The sequence below is a fragment of the Diadema antillarum genome, unplaced genomic scaffold, assembly GCF_040938485.1.
Source record: "Diadema antillarum isolate AM-2024a unplaced genomic scaffold, OU_Dant_1.0 seq00001698_RagTag, whole genome shotgun sequence".
NCBI classification, from domain to species: Eukaryota; Metazoa; Echinodermata; class Echinoidea; order Diadematoida; family Diadematidae; genus Diadema; species Diadema antillarum.
In genome coordinates, this window is record NW_027272389.1 from 563,775 (window position 1) to 582,445 (window position 18,671).

Sequence of the window (18,671 nt, forward strand, 5' to 3'; positions counted from 1 at the left end):
AGACCAGGATGTCTACACTGTCAGAGAGGACAGTACAGGCAGAGAGCGGACTCTTCACAGGAATATGCTGACTGCGTGCACATTTTTGCCGGGTAGCAGTGAAAGTGAAGACGATGCTGATGAAGACAGTACAAATGTATCGAGTGAAGAGGATGGCAGTATTGCTCGTGTGGACCCAAGTTCGAGTCATCCTCCAGGGAAGAAGCGCAGTGAAGTCGATTCAAATCGTCAGCGGCGCTCATCGAGAACACGACGATCTCCCCAAAGATATGGAGGCCCAACCTCTTCCCTCAGGGTGCAACAAATACGACCTCGACTAAATTCAATTTAAATGTTGTTGTTTTCTTATCTACATTGTTGAGGACAACAATGGTTTTAAACGGTGGCGAATGTGAGGGTCACAGTAATATCAGCACTCACCCCCCCCCCCCTTTCCTGTGATGATTACACTCGCTCATTATATTATGTAGTATTTATATGTATGTTTATCTATTTGATTCTCTATCCACACATGTAGGTGCATGATATATCACAGTACTCTAGTTGTATAGTAGAGGTACATACACGGTGGTGTAAGGTCAGGAGGTAATTTACATAATCATGGAAAACACCCCCCCCCCCCCCATAAGTGGAATCTCCCTGTGAGGGGGTAAAGCGTGTCCTAAAGTTATTCAGAAGGGGCACCTCCTTTGATCATTCTTGAGAAGGCGTCCAAGCAGGCAACGTCACTTTAATCAACCTGCTCCTGTGGCTGTAGCATAGTCCCGTCCCTCATCCTTTGTACAAAGGTAAGAACATCTGTATGATGTGTCTTTGATATTTTATATTGATTAACATCATTATTTATGTGGTGTTCATTATATTACACATGATAATTTGAGAGTGTTTGGTTTTGCCCAATAATTAATGGATGAGGTTTCATTCACAAACGAGTGGTTAATGAGGATGGCATGTCAGTTGCCCATGAAGTGCATTAGCGACTTAGAATTTATAGTTTTGTTCTATCTATGTTTTATATCTATGCTTTAGTGTTATCAATATGAAGTGATATTGGTAGGGAACATCACTTACAGCAAGCTTGATGAAGGACTGTAGATGTTTCTTATTTCATCTTTATTCTATGTGACTTTGAGAAGCGTGCTTGATGCAGAGGGTAGCATAGAATATAGCGCTGTGGTGTATGGAGATAAAAGCTAAGTGTTCACACAGCCCGATGTACACTATAGTTGATTTTGGTAGGCACGCTAGAGGATTAAAAACAAAGGACAATGAACTTGGCCCCAGTACAGGGGATGAATATGCTGGTAGGTGCCTCGGCTTACAAAGGGTGACTGCCTTAAAGCAGTGGCTACATTCCAAAGACTGTTCTTTTTATGTTTGCTGCTTGGCAAACTTCCTCTCTAACTATTTCAAAGACTTGGGCTGATGTGTACTATGCACTGTGCACCCCTATTGATGAAGATGTAGGCAAGCTGCTCTTTGTTTCTATTATGAGCGAAGGAGGTAGCTAGTAAGATTGAGTTCAGGCAGGAAAGCCTCTACGCCCATTGACGCATGTACAATATATTTCAAGTTGCTAGATATAGGAAATAGGAATATATATCCCTTGTACATATGTATCTATCTTTTGTATATAATTATGTCTATTACTGTGCTATCCTAGCGAAGGCAACTGATCAGTCCTTTGAGTATAGCTTTCAAACCGCTGTATGATGCATTATTTTATCAGTTAATATAGTTAGCACTGGTTTATTAGTAGAGTGAACGATGCTTGGGTCGAATAATTCGATTTGTTCATCATAAACACAAGCACATATTTGATTTCATTCATAGATTCCTAACATGGGGAAAGATTTAAGAAAGTATATTCATTTGCATTGTCAATTTTAGAAGACACCAAGACTTCTGTCAAGTGGATGGACCCCAGCGCACTGCACATGCTGTAATGTCAGAGGTGAATAGTTTTTCTCAATATTGTGTCTCATATCTTGTATGGTAATGAAATCAACAGGCGGAATATTATTATGACATAATAATTATTATGTTTTGCATTCTTGGAGTTTACTTTTCAGATGGCTTTGCCTCCTTGAATCAAATAATGTTGTTACTGTTGTTGATAGAAGATATAGAGTTTGCCTGTCATGGAAGTTTGACGATAGTGCATTAACGCTATTGAGTCCGTGTGACATATGTATTTGGTTGCAGGCGACAATCATATCGTACATTCAAAACTGTATGGTTTTACAGATGAATTGCGTATCAACGAAAGCTTGAATAATCAAATATTACCAGCTTTAATTCAGATAATACAATGTATTGTAATGTTCACATATTGGAAAATACATATTGTTAATACACATGTCGCTGCGTTATGTAAATATGAGTGTGTAAAGTAACGAGATGATTGGTTCATCCCTTGTGTTATGTAGCTTCTGTGGGAAAGGGACACGGACTTGCTGTATTCTGCGTCGGACAGTGTTGCGTTGTTATTCGCTGCTTGTTGCGTTGCATTTTGTTATTTTTAAATGTTGCTCTGTTATTAGCCACTTTTAACCGTTTGCTTTAGATTCGTTGCGTTGCTTTTAAGAGCTGTTGTTGCATTGCCTCTTGTTGCTTTTAGTGTTGTTTTGTTATTAGTTGTTTTTAATTTGCTATAAGTTGCTTTACGTTGTTTTAAACTCGTTTGTTTTGCGTTCAGTCTAATGTTACAATTTTGGAGTTATTTGAGTTTTGGCTTAGTTTGAAATACTGCAACAAAGTGAAGTAATAAAGACACCTTTTTTTTTTTGTAACAGAAACAGAAAAATTATCTTTGAGCATTCCTTCTTTTCCCAGTCCTTATTAAATAGAACCAGGTGATTGATTTTGTCTAATTGAGTCTGAGCTATTGTAGGTCAACACTGACTGGACGTGTCCAGCCGGTCACATATATTTTTTTAAAGAGCTACAAAATATTGAAAAAATGTTGCTGGAAATTATTCTAATAAATGAAAATGTGACAGTGAGTGGATACACAGCCTGGATATATGAAACATTTCCATTTCAGAGTAGCATTAGAAAGACTAATTATGATGGTAGTTTCATACCAATTTTACCATGTGACATTTCATCACAGATAATTTGATAGTGACTTTCAAAACTCTGGTATGCTATTTTTTTTTTCTTTCATGCATTTGAACAACATCACACAGCTCACGATGGAAAGTCCCACAGTTTTAGTTGTTGTTTTTTTTTAGGACCTTACATAGAGAGGTTAGATACATAACATTAACACAGCAAAGTTCCAACAGGAATCACAGCTCTGTATGATTTATGCTGATAGCTATGTGATGTCCTTATTCAGACTTTTGATGGGAAAGAAATGGTGTTTGAAGCAACCTCTGACTGCAGTTAGTCCACCAATCCACTCAGCTAATTCCATCATCAGACATCGTGCAACCAATATCGCTGCCATTGCCGTACCAGGTTAAACAAGGACTTCAAAAAACAAACACAACAGGAATACTTTGCCTGGCAGTTGTACCATGAATTTACTTCTTGGTGTGGAACAACCTGCCCCTCCCCCCTTTCCCCCTCCCCATTATCATCGATTAAAGTGTCTCATGTGGTAAACATCAGATTAGTGGTAGGGAAGAGACTTTAGCATGCATTGTGCATAAACAGGATGTTCTCTATCAAATGGAATTGATGGTACCCTGTAGTGTCTATTAGAGTGTACAGCGGCGGCTAAATTACAATGCTTTTAGGCCAAATGGGTTTTTGCATTATAGATGGTGTTATCAGGTTATAATACCTCTGTGTCCGTAAAGTGTGGAAAAGAACGAGAGTATAAAAGATCTTCCCTGCTTGTAATAGTTTGAAGTTAATTGCAATCAAAATGATAGAATGAAATAAAACAATATAGATGAGTTGTGGTTTTTTTTTTTCAAACTGTACCATAACAGAAACAGAAACAAAACAAAACAATATCACTCAGTGTGATTCAAGATATTTCCTGTAGTGAGAAGATTTTAGCAAAGGCACAATCTCACACTGAGTAAGAAAATCTAAGACTTTTATTAAAAATGGTAGTATGTGAATATATACTGTACTTGAATGTATTCTTTTGTACTATGAGCCAAGAGTGTATTCCAGTGTTAAGTATTTTGTTTGTAAGATGGACAAAATGTTTCTTATATGTCAAGTACCTCAGAGACCAGCTCTAAAAATGAGAACTTGGTATTGGTGGGAAAGGATACCAAAGAGCCCTCTGAAACCCCCCCCCTTCCCCCACCCCCCAATAAAAGCTCTAAGGGTTTGCTAAAGACCATCAGTGTTACACAGGTCAAATCTCTACTTTTATTTCCTTGTTTGTGTAAAACCAGAAATATTCATGTGTGTGAAACTTTCATGAAGTTGGTGAGGAGCCAAGAATGCCAAAAGTGTTTGTCTACACAATGCATTGAATGCCAGTGGCAATTTACAAAAGTTTCATGCTGGCAAAAAGGCCTTCAGCCACAGATCACAAAAGATTCATGCTGTAAATGTGTTTTCTATTATCTAGTACCCTCTGGCTTTAAAAGCTTATATTTAACAACACTGAATTGGAAACTCGCATGCATGAGCTGACTGACAGCTTAAAAAGCTCTCGCATCATATAGCATCACCAAGGTTACCAACAATAGCAAGATATTAAATGGTTTCGAAGAAGATTATGAATTGGTTCTGATGTGGAGTGATAGTTTGTTTTTGGATAACAATGCAAGGTTATGAAAGGTCATGAAAAAAGGTAATCTCAGTACTATGATCAGAAAATCTCCCCAGATGATTCACAAAAGCATGTTTCTTTCTGGGGCTTTGAGGTGAGGATATGTAATTTGTAATCAAAATCTCTGTTGCAAGCCTCACATCCTAGAAACCAGATGTTGTTTTATTCTTAGGTTTTCATTTTCATTTTTATTTTTATTTTCAGCCTGGTTGGGCTACTCGTTTTTGAACATTGCAAATAATTCGCACAAAGTTTATCACTCTTCATAGGTCCTGTCTCCTTTTTCTGGTCCACATTCAGACTCTTTTAACTTTACACTTGCCTGAAATGCATGGCTTCAAGTTTTGTCTTCTATCATTGTTAATATTCTATATCCTTTTTGTTCTTGATTTATTTATTTATTTTTTTTTTTTGGGGGGGGCGGGATGGTGTCTGCCACTGCATAATGAAATGAGTGTATTAAGGATAAGTGGTATACTGCACAGCTCGCTTGATATTCAGGCAAGGACGGTAGGGGAAATTTGGCTAAATACCAAACTGAAACCCATCAACAAGTAAACACTCTCCCGTCCACCTATGACAGGATGGCACTAACTGTTCACATTCCTCTTTAAAAGAAAAGAAAAAAAAAGTTTCCTAAACTCTTCATGCACAACTGCGTAAACTCCCTGTGTGCCACATTATTTTGAAACTGCAAAGTAGGCATGTTTTGGGAAGACATTCTGTATTTCAGATCTATGTACCATTGTATAGATTTTTGTTACACTGGACAGGCAACGAGCAAAGTTATTGAGAAAATGCCAAGCTTTGCTATGATGTACATTTTATGAAAAATCTATGATTACCTTTCTTTCAAATGATGAGGCATGACTTTTGCACACAAAACAGTGTCAGAAACTAAGAACTCACAAATCCATTAGCAGGCACCACTTGCATGATATTCAATCATCACATGCAAGCTACAGTACATACATTGTATGACAGGAATGGAATTGCGGGTGAATTTGCCATTGCACCTCAGCATTTGGTGATTTATTGGGCAGGTTTCTGTGTTTTGAGCAAAATATGCAAACTTGGCATGCCATCAACCGAGTCAGGCATGCTAACATGGCACATAAGGTGTTTTTTTTTTTTTTAATGAAAATCCACTCTGTGTTTTGAGAGCAATGTCACCTCATATTCAAGTTGATTCTTCTTTTCTTTTCTTTTTTTGGACTGGACTAAAAACTTGCAAATGCAGAGGTGGAATTTTCTTAAAAATTGGAGATTCCAAAATATGACAATTTGGTCAGTTCATGTAACATACATTCACCACCACTGGTAAGTTTAGAAATGGTATAACCCACAGTGTTCAATAGAATTAAAGGGTTGTTATAATCTTTTTAGTCAATATCAAGCCATTTAGTTGAAAAACAACAAATTTTCAGTGAACATTTATCATTTGACCTTTATATGTTAGCAGTATTAGGTAAGGTATAAGTCCAATTACATACGTTCACACAAAAATTGTCATTTTGGCATAAATTCTACTAGATTGCTTGTGTGAAGAAATATTGCGGCAAAGTTATCTCTCATAAAGAGTGTTCTCAAAGATCATATTGTACTGGTGGTAATGCTCATTGGAAAAATGAAATGACCTGACATTCCTGACAAGAACTCTTTTACCATGGAATTACCCAATATTTATAATATGAACTGGTTTTGATGAATATTGCATTTGAGACATTGAATAGGTAAATATCAAATTACAAAAAAAAAAGACCTATGTCCATATCATGTGATTGTCACTAGTACTACCATATCACTGTGCAGTGAAAATATGCAACACTTTACAATTTCATTTCTTTTGATAATTTTTCAAAGATTTATTCAAAGGTCTTGCTGTCCTGTTTGTCTGATTTCACTCTGTTAACCAAAAATTGACTTCGGGCATGAATTGGCATTTTGCATGCAGGTGGGTGTCAGACCTTGTTCGTTTCTGTTTAGGAGGCGACTGATGGCTGCAAACAAATCTCACCTCTAAAAAAAGGTTACACGCTCTGGGTGCCCTAGCCGTTGCCTGGTGAGCTCATGTAACAGACAAACACACAAACAAACAAACAAACACACAAGTTACCTAAGAATAACCACACATATCACAACTAACATTTAAAACCCGAAATGACACGAGGGTGCTTCTTCTGCCTCTTGTGCACTCAAATTTCCCTCCTACAGCAACCCATGCAGAGGAAGAGGCCTGGTTTCAAAATCTATCAAATTTCGTAGACATAAAGAGGCATTAATTTTTGGGCATATACTCTACACATGATTTGATTTATGGCTACATTGTACATGCAAGCAAATAAAATGGGGGAAAATGGTAAAAAAATTCAACTAATACTGTACATAATTTTTTATTTATTTGGTTTTGTTTTGTGTTGTTTGCTTTTACTCTCTCATTTTGTTTGTTTTCTTTGGCTGATTTTACTTTCTTTCATCTTTATATCACTGTCATTTTTGCTCACCTTCTGATCCATGTTCTCCCTGTAGGGCTTGTGGGAGATGTTGGTGGTGCACAGCCTAACCATGCCTTTCTCCCCCAGCCTGAGGGCTAGGCTGAGGCTGGCGTCGCTGAAGTTCCACAGGGTGTTGTAGATGTAGAATGCAATCTGCCAGTTGGTGTTGCTGCTGAACAGTCCCTTCTTGGTCAACTCTAGCAGCATGTTGATGAACAGCTCTGGGGTGGGGGGCAAGAGAGTTAACCAAATGAAAGAAATGATACCCATTATTTGTAAAGCAAAAAGCCTTCCAACTCTGTGTATCCTAAAGCTGCCAAGTCCTTAAAAGGGAATTCCTGTGTGCACAGCTAAAAGTTAGTCTGAAAAAAAAAAAAATTAGCAAAACAACAATCTGATCAAAATTGGATGAAAAGTGAGGTACATGTAGTTACAAATGTGTATAACATTTTTGAGTTCTTTTCTAATTTTTGGGGAAATAATCCTTGAACAGTCAATTGAATATCAATGCAAATAGTAAAGTGATGTCATCCTTTAAGAACTTATCATAGAATGTACTTAAAATTTTGAAATTTCTAGTTCTTCATGCAAACATAGTTATGCCCCAGTGCCCAACCCCAATATCAGTAAACAATCATTATTCTGAAGTTATTTAACCAGGAATAACATTATGTTATTATGTTTTGTTTTGGGGTATTTTTTGTTGCTAAAATTGATATCAGAGGTATTAAATATTGGTCAACTGTTTGTGTCTAAATCATCAATTAATAATTGTGATGTGACATCATCAGCTCACTCATTTGCATATGATATTTGTAACTGCACAAGAACTATTTCGCAGAAATTGGCAAAACTTCACAATTTCATAACACCCCAATATCTGATTTAGATCAGATTTTCACTGTTGCAGTTGTACTCGTAAGATTTTACTCTTCCTTTAATATCAGACTGACTTTATATCATAATCTTGAAACTGGACTGGAATGCCTCTGTGATAAACAGTTCTATAATGACACACAATAGGGAGACACTGCATGAAGCTATCTGACCAATCACTGATGAATACATTTTTTAATGTTCCATGTGACAAAGGAGGCACACAACTGTTTGAAAAACCTACTGTAGCTATTCAACAGCAAAGATGCTTTTAAGCTGTCTACAATACAGATTCAAGATACAAGCTGGAGTATTTCAATCTTTTGTATATTGTATACCATGTAATAACTGTTTACACTTTTCTCAAAAGCCATTGGATTTCTATGAGACAAAAAAAAAATGAAAGTCCTTTGAACAAATGTTGAAAAATCAAGGACGGGTTGGCTTTTCCTTTTCCCTCTGCTACGGAAAGGAACATTTACAGGTTTGTACATAACATCTGAGCTATAAGAACTATTAAGAATTACATAGTTCAGAGCTCTTACAACATACCGGGGCACTTTTCTGTAAATGGATGACCTGCGTATGTTTAATTCAACACACTTCATGTTGTCTGAGATACAGCAAAAGTCAAGCAGTACAGGAATTAAAACATCACTTGACATTTCACTAACCTACATGTATTATAATGTATGTTGTATAATTTCTATCCTTCACTGTACATGTACATATGGTTTAACATCTACAGTTTAGACCAGATGTATGCTTACATAAAGAATATAGTCACAAAGCTACTAAATGCTTTGATATGCTTTTTGCTTGCATTGACATTGCAAACAAAACAAATTGATTTACAAGAATAGCATTAAAATTGTATTTTCTATAACAAATTATTCCCTTGTTGCACAATAAAAATAAATATCTTTGCAAGGTGAACAACCATGCATCCAAGAAAATTTATCGAAATAGATTCATTAACAGAGGTTGGTTGCTATCTATTTCAAAGAAAGATTGGACTCATTTATGATAGGCTTGTTTTGAATGAAATGTAAATTCTATGGGAGTCTGCTTGTTGGTTGCTGTGACAATTTCAACTTTTCAAGACAATTACCTTTCACAGAACCTCAATTCCAATTTATCTCTCATGTGACAGTTTCAGCAAGGAAATAACCCCGGTAACTGACCAATCTTCATAGATGAGTGTTCTTGAACTAATGGAAGTGATGATTTAAAAGCCATTCAATGAAAAAGACAGCAAATTTTCATGCATTAAAAGCCAATTGCAATTAGTAAAGCGATCTAATGAACAAGTGTCGTGTTGCTCTTCTCCTTACCATAATCCCTCAATTATAACGTAATTTTGCACATATTAGTACTAATTTCCTGTGGACATGCCTCGTATCAATTATTTAGACTTGTTGCTCCGCATGGTTTGGTACACCAGCACAAAACCTCACAGGCATGACACTTTTTCCTGTAATTTCACACTGGGTGAACAAATGGGCGAACGAATGCAAATAAATGCATGCGTGACAATATACTACACGTTGTACCAGCCTATTATCCTAATTTTTTTGAGTTCTGTCTTCCTCAGTTTTATTCTTGATTTCTTCCTTAAATTGTTACCTCCTTTTGAATCATGTCATTAATATGGGTCAATTCAACAATGTTTTGGCTAGGCACAGGCAAAACATAATTTCTTCTCATAAATTTGTAATTTGCACTGCAACCAAGGTCAACATCATGGCTAGCCTACTGTACATGTATAGGCCGAATGTTTTGCAAGGTTTTTATTTTTGCGAATTTCGCGAGTCGGGTGAATTTAAAAACACATAAAAGTATTAATTCTGATCTTGACATGAATGTGATGTGCAGGCATACATTTCTTCATGAAGTACTGTACTCCATAACGGCAAATTTAACCACTTGCGATAATATCCAGAAGTCCCAATTTGCACACAATTAGACTCACCAGCAATAGCTTGTACAGTACATGTACATTGTAAATGCCAGTGCAATCGCCAAACCTGGAGAAACTCTCATGCCTGAGGTCACAGGTGGAAAAAAATGACGCTCAGTGTTACTTGTTTTAAAGGTCCTGTTGGCCTTGGGGAGCAGTGATTTAGGAAATGTTGAAGATGATACACTTTGTATGCATATGTCATACAAGAGCTGTATCACGAAACATCTTAACATATAACATTTTTGCAAAAAAGGCCTAAAATATACAGAAATATCACTATATTTCTCATAAATATGTAAAAACAATAACTGCATAGATGGTTGAGTCTGGAAACATTTTTATTACCGTGGTATAACTATTGCTCACATTATATACATTGTATTTAACAATAATTAGCATCGATTATACTGGTTCAAATTTTTACATCAATTGGTTGTTTGTATCCCTAACTCACATTTTAAAACTATTTTGAAGCACTGATGCTAAGTTTTTGTTTCATCTGCAAATTTATGGTAGATTATGCCTTTAATTGTGGACCCGCTTCTGAAGTCCAGCTCAGCTCTGAAAGGATTTGAAATTAACCCTAAAAGCGGCATTTAATACTAATGGTGCACAAGAATATGCTACAGCTCTGAACAACTGATATGCATCAAAAGAAGTTTCAGTGATTGAGGAGCTTGCACTTCACACACACACACGTACATTGTATGCACACACACACACACACACACACACACACACAAAGTCCCAAGGAGATATCATATAAAAAAATCATCACATGTAAAAGTCTTGTGACATTCATAACCGAAAGTCAAGTCCTACATATGTTTGTAATAGAGAAAGGAAAAGAAGTACAATATGTACAGTAGAGTCTATAGATATTTGAAAAGAAGGGCACTGTAATTTAACATCTATAGATGTCATACAATGTACAAAGTTTCTTTTGGCATCACATTTGAAACACTGCTCATCTAATTTAGGTTTTGAAATCATAGATCTCCAGTGTACAGCTGTATATATACATTGTAATGGTCTATACAACATGTATTGTAAATCCATGTTGTGGACATATTTTCAGAACCAACTGCAAAGAAAAGCAATCCTACACAAGTGAAATGTTGAAACTCATGCACCAAAAATGTGAGGAGTCGTAGTCACAGGAACATGACTGAGGCTGCGTTTATCAACTTTCCCAAATTTGTTGCATGCGTTTCAATATGCACTATCAAAACATGTTTGCAAATGCCTTTTGGCTCATATTTCTTGAGTTGATGTGCATTTATCAACTCTGTGATGAGTTTATTGGGAGGCCCTGTCACTATGCAGATTCATCGCACAGTTTGATTCAAGGAGCAGAGAAGTGTAGTTGGCATGGGCAGGTCCGAGCTATAGTTACACATTTCCTAACGACTTCGCATTCATCAACTCTACAGAAATGCATTTCTGGCTCAAACACATTTGCACTCACACTTTCTTCAGTGTTTCAGAATTATGCATTTCTATAAACCCCATAATCAAAACAGAGCTCTTCATAAATGGGTTTATCAACTGCCCAAAACTCTGTTGTTTGGAAACCTTAATTCTGCTCTAGAAGTGAGTTGATATACCCACCCTGTGTCACACAAAATTATTACTAGAAGAAGAAAAAAAATCTAAAATATACATGTATGTACCTGCACTAGATCAAACACAACTGGTAACTACAACGTAAGTCTAGCACACTGCGTGCATCATGACAGGAAGTGATGTAGCAATATCAGCAACAACATGCTAGGTACTATGAATGCTGAACACACCATTTGCTTGGTTTTTAATCATACACAGCACAGGGTATCACCTAGTAAAATCATTCAGTACACTGACCAAATAATGTAAAAGTGGATATTTTCGCACAACTAGTTTTTCGCGCTGGGCCCAGTAAGAAGGGTTTCGCATGTTTTGAATTCCGCGAAATCTAGACATCAACTACTGTAAAAGTGGATATTTTTGCGCGACTAATTTTTTGCGCTTGGCCGGGTCAGAAGAGTTTCGCTTGTTTTTAGCTCCGCGGAATCAAGACATCACGCACATGGACATATGGCAAGCAAAAATATTTGTGTGCTTTTATTTTCGCGCTAGTTTCTGGTTGCGCGACATGCGCGAAAATTTAAACACCGCAAAAATTTCCACTTTTACAGTACTGGAATATATGGTAAGCAAAAATATTCACATGCTTAAAATTTCATGCTAGTTTCTAGTTGCAAAAAAATGTGCGAAAATTTCCACTTTTACAGTTTCACAAATATTTAGCTAAAATTTTAGCTTGCACATTTCATTCATCATGTTTTAAGAGTACTGTAAAAGTGGATATTTTTGCGCGACTAATTTTTCGCACTTGGCCGGGTGAGAAGGGCTTTGCGTATTTACATAATTCCGCGGAATAAATACATCACGCACACTGCACGCACAGGAACATATGCCAAGCAAAAATATGTTTTTATTTTCGCAGTACTTTCTGGTTGCGCAAAATGCGCTAAAATTTCAACACCGCGAAAATTCCCACTTTTACAGTACACTTTTCTGAATGCTCTATCCTATTGCAGGCCTCAGTTTTAAAGCAGCCTCCATTTAAAAGCAATCATGCCTTTGAGAAAGCTTTGATGAAAGAGTGGCAATGCAAGTTAGAGCCTTGGTGAAATAAATTCTGTAGCTTGATGCACATATCATGTACAAACATTACAATACCATCACACTGTAATAATATAGTCTCTGCATTGCAATATAGAATACTGTACTCTCATGTGACACTTTACTCAAATATAATCACACAAATTTTGCTGCAAAAAGTCACCAAGACGTCACCTTCGGGTTATTTCAATCACACAATTAGGGATATTAGTGGGCTTGTATGATAATTTTGTATCATCATATGATATAGAATCTTGTTTAATGTAAGTTTTCACACACATTTATGAAGAATAAAGGAGAGCCTCAATGATCTTTTACTGCTTTATCAGATGGAAAATGGATACATCTCACACTTTAGAGGACCTACAGTGTATTTAGATTCAGATTGTACATTTAATCACAGGCAAACATACTTAACAGCTGAGCAAAAAAAATGGACTTTAAAAATTCAAAATAAACGCCATCAAAAACATATTGAGAGCCTACATTATTCTCACTATTTGCATCTTTTCCCTGTTATGCTAGTTACCACCTTGACCTTTAAATGAACTCTATTTTGTGCTGCTAGCAATTACTGTAAAAGCGGATATTTTCGCGTGACTAATTTTTCGCGCTTGGCCGGGTCTGAAGAGTTTGGCGTGTTTTTAATTCCGCGGAATCAAGACATCACGCACAGGCACATATGGCAAGCAAAAATTTTCGCGTGCTTTTATTTTCGCGCTAGTTTCTGGTTGCGCGAAATGCGCGAAAATTTTAACACTGCGAAAATTTCCACTTTTACAGTATGACATCATCATGGGTGTATGCAAGGGGGGGTCGGGAGGGTCGTACGACCCCCCCCCAAAATTTTCAAAAGGTCCACTTTTTGTAAAAGACATTTTTTTTTTTATTGAGGGCTTTTTACTCTATATAGGCCTACAACAGGAAAAAAAAGTAACCAGGTGATGTTCCAGCAAATTGTCAAAAACCTCGTAAATTTTATAACTTAGTTTTAATATGCCATAATTTACAATGTACCTTATTTCTAAGCTGCACAGCCATGCCGAAAAAGTCACTTTTGTATGCACCAAATTGCCCCATTTTAAGATATAAAATTCAAAAACTCCCTACCGTGGAAGGGGGGACACCCCACTCCCACAGCCTCCCCCGCTCGGTCGCTCCGCTCCCTCGCAAAGGTAAAGGTCCAAAAATTGGGGTTACGACCCCCCCAGAAAAAATCCTGGATACACCCCTGCATCATCATTGTGACTGATATGCTGCCAAATGCCATGACAAACACTAAAAGGGTAGAGTCATCAGGACTCTGTGGTTTAGAGGTACAAAACAGCACAACTCTAACTGGATTTCTTAAAATGACAAATCAATGAAGCCACAGTGATTGACTACACATACTACAATTTCCAGATAAACTGATTGCTTTTCCAGGTCTCATAGTGGCAATCTGTTCTGCACTGATTCTTCAATGAAAAAAATACACAAACTTCATTCACTTGCCATGAATTTTTTTTTTAATGGCAGGATATTGGCGCAATTACCATTCCCATGAAATGGTGACAAACCTATAACAATCTCAACTTTTCACATTTCATATCTCGACTGGAGAACAGAGCTATTTTTGAAGCTTCAATCATAAATTTTTGAGGACAGAATGAGAAGTGTGAAATTTTATACATTATTTTAGACCTATTATAGATACAATGTAATCACGCAGCTGCTCACATGCACATGGGCAATTCCATGGGAATGTGGACATGGCACTAAAATTTCAACTTTATCATATTGCAAAAGAATTACTCATTATGTATTACCCATATATTGACGTTAAAGAAACTCAAAGAATTATATCAATCGGTCAAATATTTCCCGAGAAACAGCTACAAATGTTGAAGACAATTTTTCAGTCATCCAAATTGCTAAAATGCATGCCTAACTTGATATAATTTTTTTTAATAGAAAAATTCTGCTAGCACTTCAATTAATTTATTTTAAAGAAGCAAATTGGTTCTACTTCAGTCTCCCATGAGGAAATTTTTATGCCACCTTCAAAAAATTCTAATCACCACATGAAAGTTCAGCCCTTGAGCCATGTAACGCGAGTTACCGAAACAAGAAATATTTTTCATTCTGAAGGAAGCAGTGGAGGTAATTTGTTGGGAATCATAATTTTCTAAATTCATCACACCCTGATACTGTAAACACGATGTTGACTTGAATAAACACTGTTATCACATTAAAAAATGTCAATGAAAAGTGTAACGCGAGTTACCATGTAACGCGAGTTACCGGCATGTAACGCAAGTTACCAACTATAAACACAAGTTTCCCCCAACATAAGCAAATTTTAGCACTTAATTGAGCTAGATTGTGGTGAAAACAATCAAATGCAGTGCTATACACACTATGCTGGACTGAAACAAGGGAGGGCAGCCTAATAAACTGTGATTAGCGTCAAGGCCACTGATCACATGCCACATTGAAGAGTCTAGCCTGGCTTTCACTGCATACTGTACATGTATCCAGCAGTGAATGAGACCATTAGATATATCTTTTGAATTTCCTGCATCAGTATTACAGAATTTTTATTACAGAATGCTATAAAGCACAGCAAGTGTTGGTTCTAATCCTTGTTCAGTGGTCTACTGAAGATGACACCTGTCCGGAGATCAGGAGGTTGTGGGTTCGAATCCTGCTCAAGTATGTATGCCCATGATTTTTTATCATGGCTACTAATAAAACACTGATCAATTCAGTGAGCTTATTAACGTTGATGTAGGGCAATTTGTCAATCATTACGCAGTACCCACTGCATGTTATAAGGATCAGAACCAGCACTTGCTGTCGGGCGAAAGCACGGTGGTCTAGTGGAGATGACACCTGTCCGGTGATCAGGAGGTCGTAAGTTTGAATACTGCTTGAGTATGTACGCCCATGACTTTTTTATCATGGCTACTACTAAAACACTGATCAATTCAGTGCTTATTTACGTCGATGTAGGGTAATAAGCCAGTTCGTATACACTGTAGCTCATGTACACATTGGTACAAATGACCTTTCTTTTTTCTCAGTTGGTTCGGCACTTCACTTGTTTTCAAAAGCAGCATAATGCATTTATAAAGCTTGCATGACATAACAATTTATGGAACTTCTGTTCAAAAAAAGAATGAACTTGCATTTAGATCAGGGGATCAGAATACTCCCATTAGTTTATAATTTAGCAGGAATCCATTTCATTGTTTTGTATTGAATGCAGTAACAGCTTATTTCCATTTATATTGCAAAATACCATTCTTGCTGTCAGGTGGATGTGCTGGCAAGCATCATTTAGATAAGGATCGCATGAATAATTATCGCATCACAGATGCTTATGTCAGTGAATTTACAAACCAAAATGCCTGTTCGTACAAATGATCTTTTTTTGTTCATGCACAAAGTGGAATTACGAACTGGTCTTTTTGTCAATCAGTTGCAAAGAAATGTACTAGTTTTCACTCCTCACAAAGATAGGATTTGAATTTTTGAAAGATTGTAAGCTGTTTCGTAAACTTGTATATAGGGTTTGATACTTTTATTGTTTTAAAAAGACTTTCAACATTTTTCATCTTTACACTCTGAAACTTACAATGTAATAAAACACCTATATCATCTAGTATATATTCAAACATATTCAAGGTCTCTATGAGGAGTGAAGCTCTTATTAGTCTTAAACATACTCTTCTATTGGGTTTATTAGTAAAATATTTGTTTAACATTTATTCGTTTTACTATCTACACAAATAAGCATCTCTCAGATTATTCAACACAAGATTCAGTGCCATCAGAACAATTGTATGTCATCAATTTGTGTCACCCTGTGTTAGTGGACATAATGTAACGCGAGTTACCGTAACGCGAGTTACCGACATAAAGGCTCCCTACATTTTTCCAGGTCATTGTTACTCAACTTTGATATTGTTAATTTATGAGTCCTAACCCACTATCAATTCAAGGTAGGAAAACTTTTATCAAGATTGTCTAGTATGAGGAGACTTTCCAAAAAGAGGTCTTCATAGAATTGACCATGTCCTTTTTGTGTAACGCGAGTTACCGAAATTAAATGATTCAAGAATCCCAACATGTTTGTCCTTTATTTTTCTTTTTGGATTCATTTAGTTGGTGTATGTCTACTTAACCCATGATGAAGAAAGTAACTTGTAGATCCTACCAATTACAAAGATATTGGCACATTATCCCAAAAATGTACCCATTATTTGTAACGCGAGTTACCGTGGAATTGCCCACATCATGTGACAGTGTACAAAGTCGACAGCAAAAGCTGGGTGGATTTCAATCCGAACAATAATTTCAATTTGTACAGGAAGTCCAATTCGAAATCAAATACCGGTGTTAACATTGAAAACATGTTTAATATAGACCTTTGCGATTGGCTGAGAGTCAAGTTCTGATCATCAGGATCATCTCTTACATATGGATGTATCCAAAATGGCTTAGAATTCCCATGGCAAATTGCTTCCTCAGTATTTGGCCATGATGTTTACAAGTTTTCTGATCACACATCTGCCAGCAAGAATTTAGAAAGTCACTTTTCTTGCACAGTTTCAGAAGCAAAGTTCATAAATGTACCTTAAATGCGATCCAGTTAAGGATCTGAAGGAGGGACACTAGTCCACTGGTAAACCCACAATTTAGCAATTTTCTAGCATTGATATATTCATTTATACTACTTCCAATGATGTTCATATAATGCAATCTGTCACTACCCATCACTTAAAAATGCAAAAAACAAAACAAAACAAAGCAAAACACACACACACACAAACAAACAAACAGAAACACTCAAGCCACTAATTGTGAGATGGGCTAGATGCCAGTGTGTTTCAAAGGAAGGGAGCCGGGGAGGCAAGGGGGGGGGGTGGATTGGGGAGGCAAGGGGGGTGGGGAGGGGGTGAGAAGATCAATAAAATTACAGAGTCCTGGGAGTGCCTTTGTGCTGTGTCTGTATAAATGTCACATCTCAGTATAGCTTGGTGTAAAATATAATATGTCAACACACATTTATCAAAATCATTTACCTCCAACACCCGTAAAGTATGATTTACAAATAAAATATTTAATGAGTACATAATAGAGGCAGAGGGGGATACTCACCTGCGCCACCAAGTTCACAGAAAGTGTTGGCAATGTCTTGTTGTTTGTCATCATGACCCCAGTAGAGAGCCCCAATTCCCTTGACCAATTCTGCAGACAAGCTGTTGGACCATGGTGTCAACTCCTTCAGCTTCTGCAGCCCTTCTTTCAGCTCAGCTCTCCATTTTGGGTCCCCATTCTCTATTGACAGGGGAGGGGTCTCGTCCATTACCATTGGTGAAGATAGAGAGGAGTTTGAGGTTGAGTGGGGCTGAGAAGGAGAAGAACAGGACTGAGGAGTTGGGACAGTGGTTGTTGTTTGTATTGCAAGAGTTGATTTACAGGTTGTCTGTGTTGCGAGATTTAATGTGTCGGTAGTTTGTTCATCGGGAGTGGATACATCCGTAGTTTGTGTTGTGGGAGTTGATATGACCGTTGCATGTGTTGCTACACTTGATATGATGGTTGTCTGTGCTCCAAGAGTTGATGCATTAGTTGTTTGTGCTGTAGGAGTTGATGAAGTGGTTGTTTGTGTTGTAGGAGTACTTGCCTGTGCTGCAGGCGTTGATGTGCTGACCGTTTGTGTTGCCGCAGTTGATATGCTCGTAGTTAGTATCGTGGAAGGTGCTGGACATTTCGGGGGGCATGCATTTTCGGATGCTGTTGGTTGAGGGGGGTAAGATATTGGGGCTGTCAAAGCTGAGGAGCTTGTTGATGTATTGTATGATGTCACAACTAAAGTGGTGGAGGTAACGCTCTGGGAGAAGGACACAACGTTGCTGGAAGAGGTGGCATGAAT

The 18,671-nt window shown here is 37.2% G+C and overlaps 1 protein-coding gene across 1 annotated transcript in view; it reads right to left on the reverse strand.

Moving 5' to 3' along the window:
* The window catches only part of LOC139711747 (uncharacterized), a 50,815-nt gene extending 32,531 nt beyond the window's left edge, over positions 1-18,284 (reverse strand). Inside the window, exons 1-2 of the mRNA XM_071623602.1 lie at positions 17,894-18,284; positions 7,252-7,463 (exon numbers count right to left, since the gene is read on the reverse strand). Coding sequence (XP_071479703.1) covers positions 7,252-7,463; positions 17,894-18,107 — 426 coding nt within the window. The 5' untranslated portion in view covers positions 18,108-18,284. The remainder of the gene's footprint in view (positions 1-7,251; positions 7,464-17,893) is intronic.
* Between the last annotated feature and the right edge of the window lie 387 nt (positions 18,285-18,671).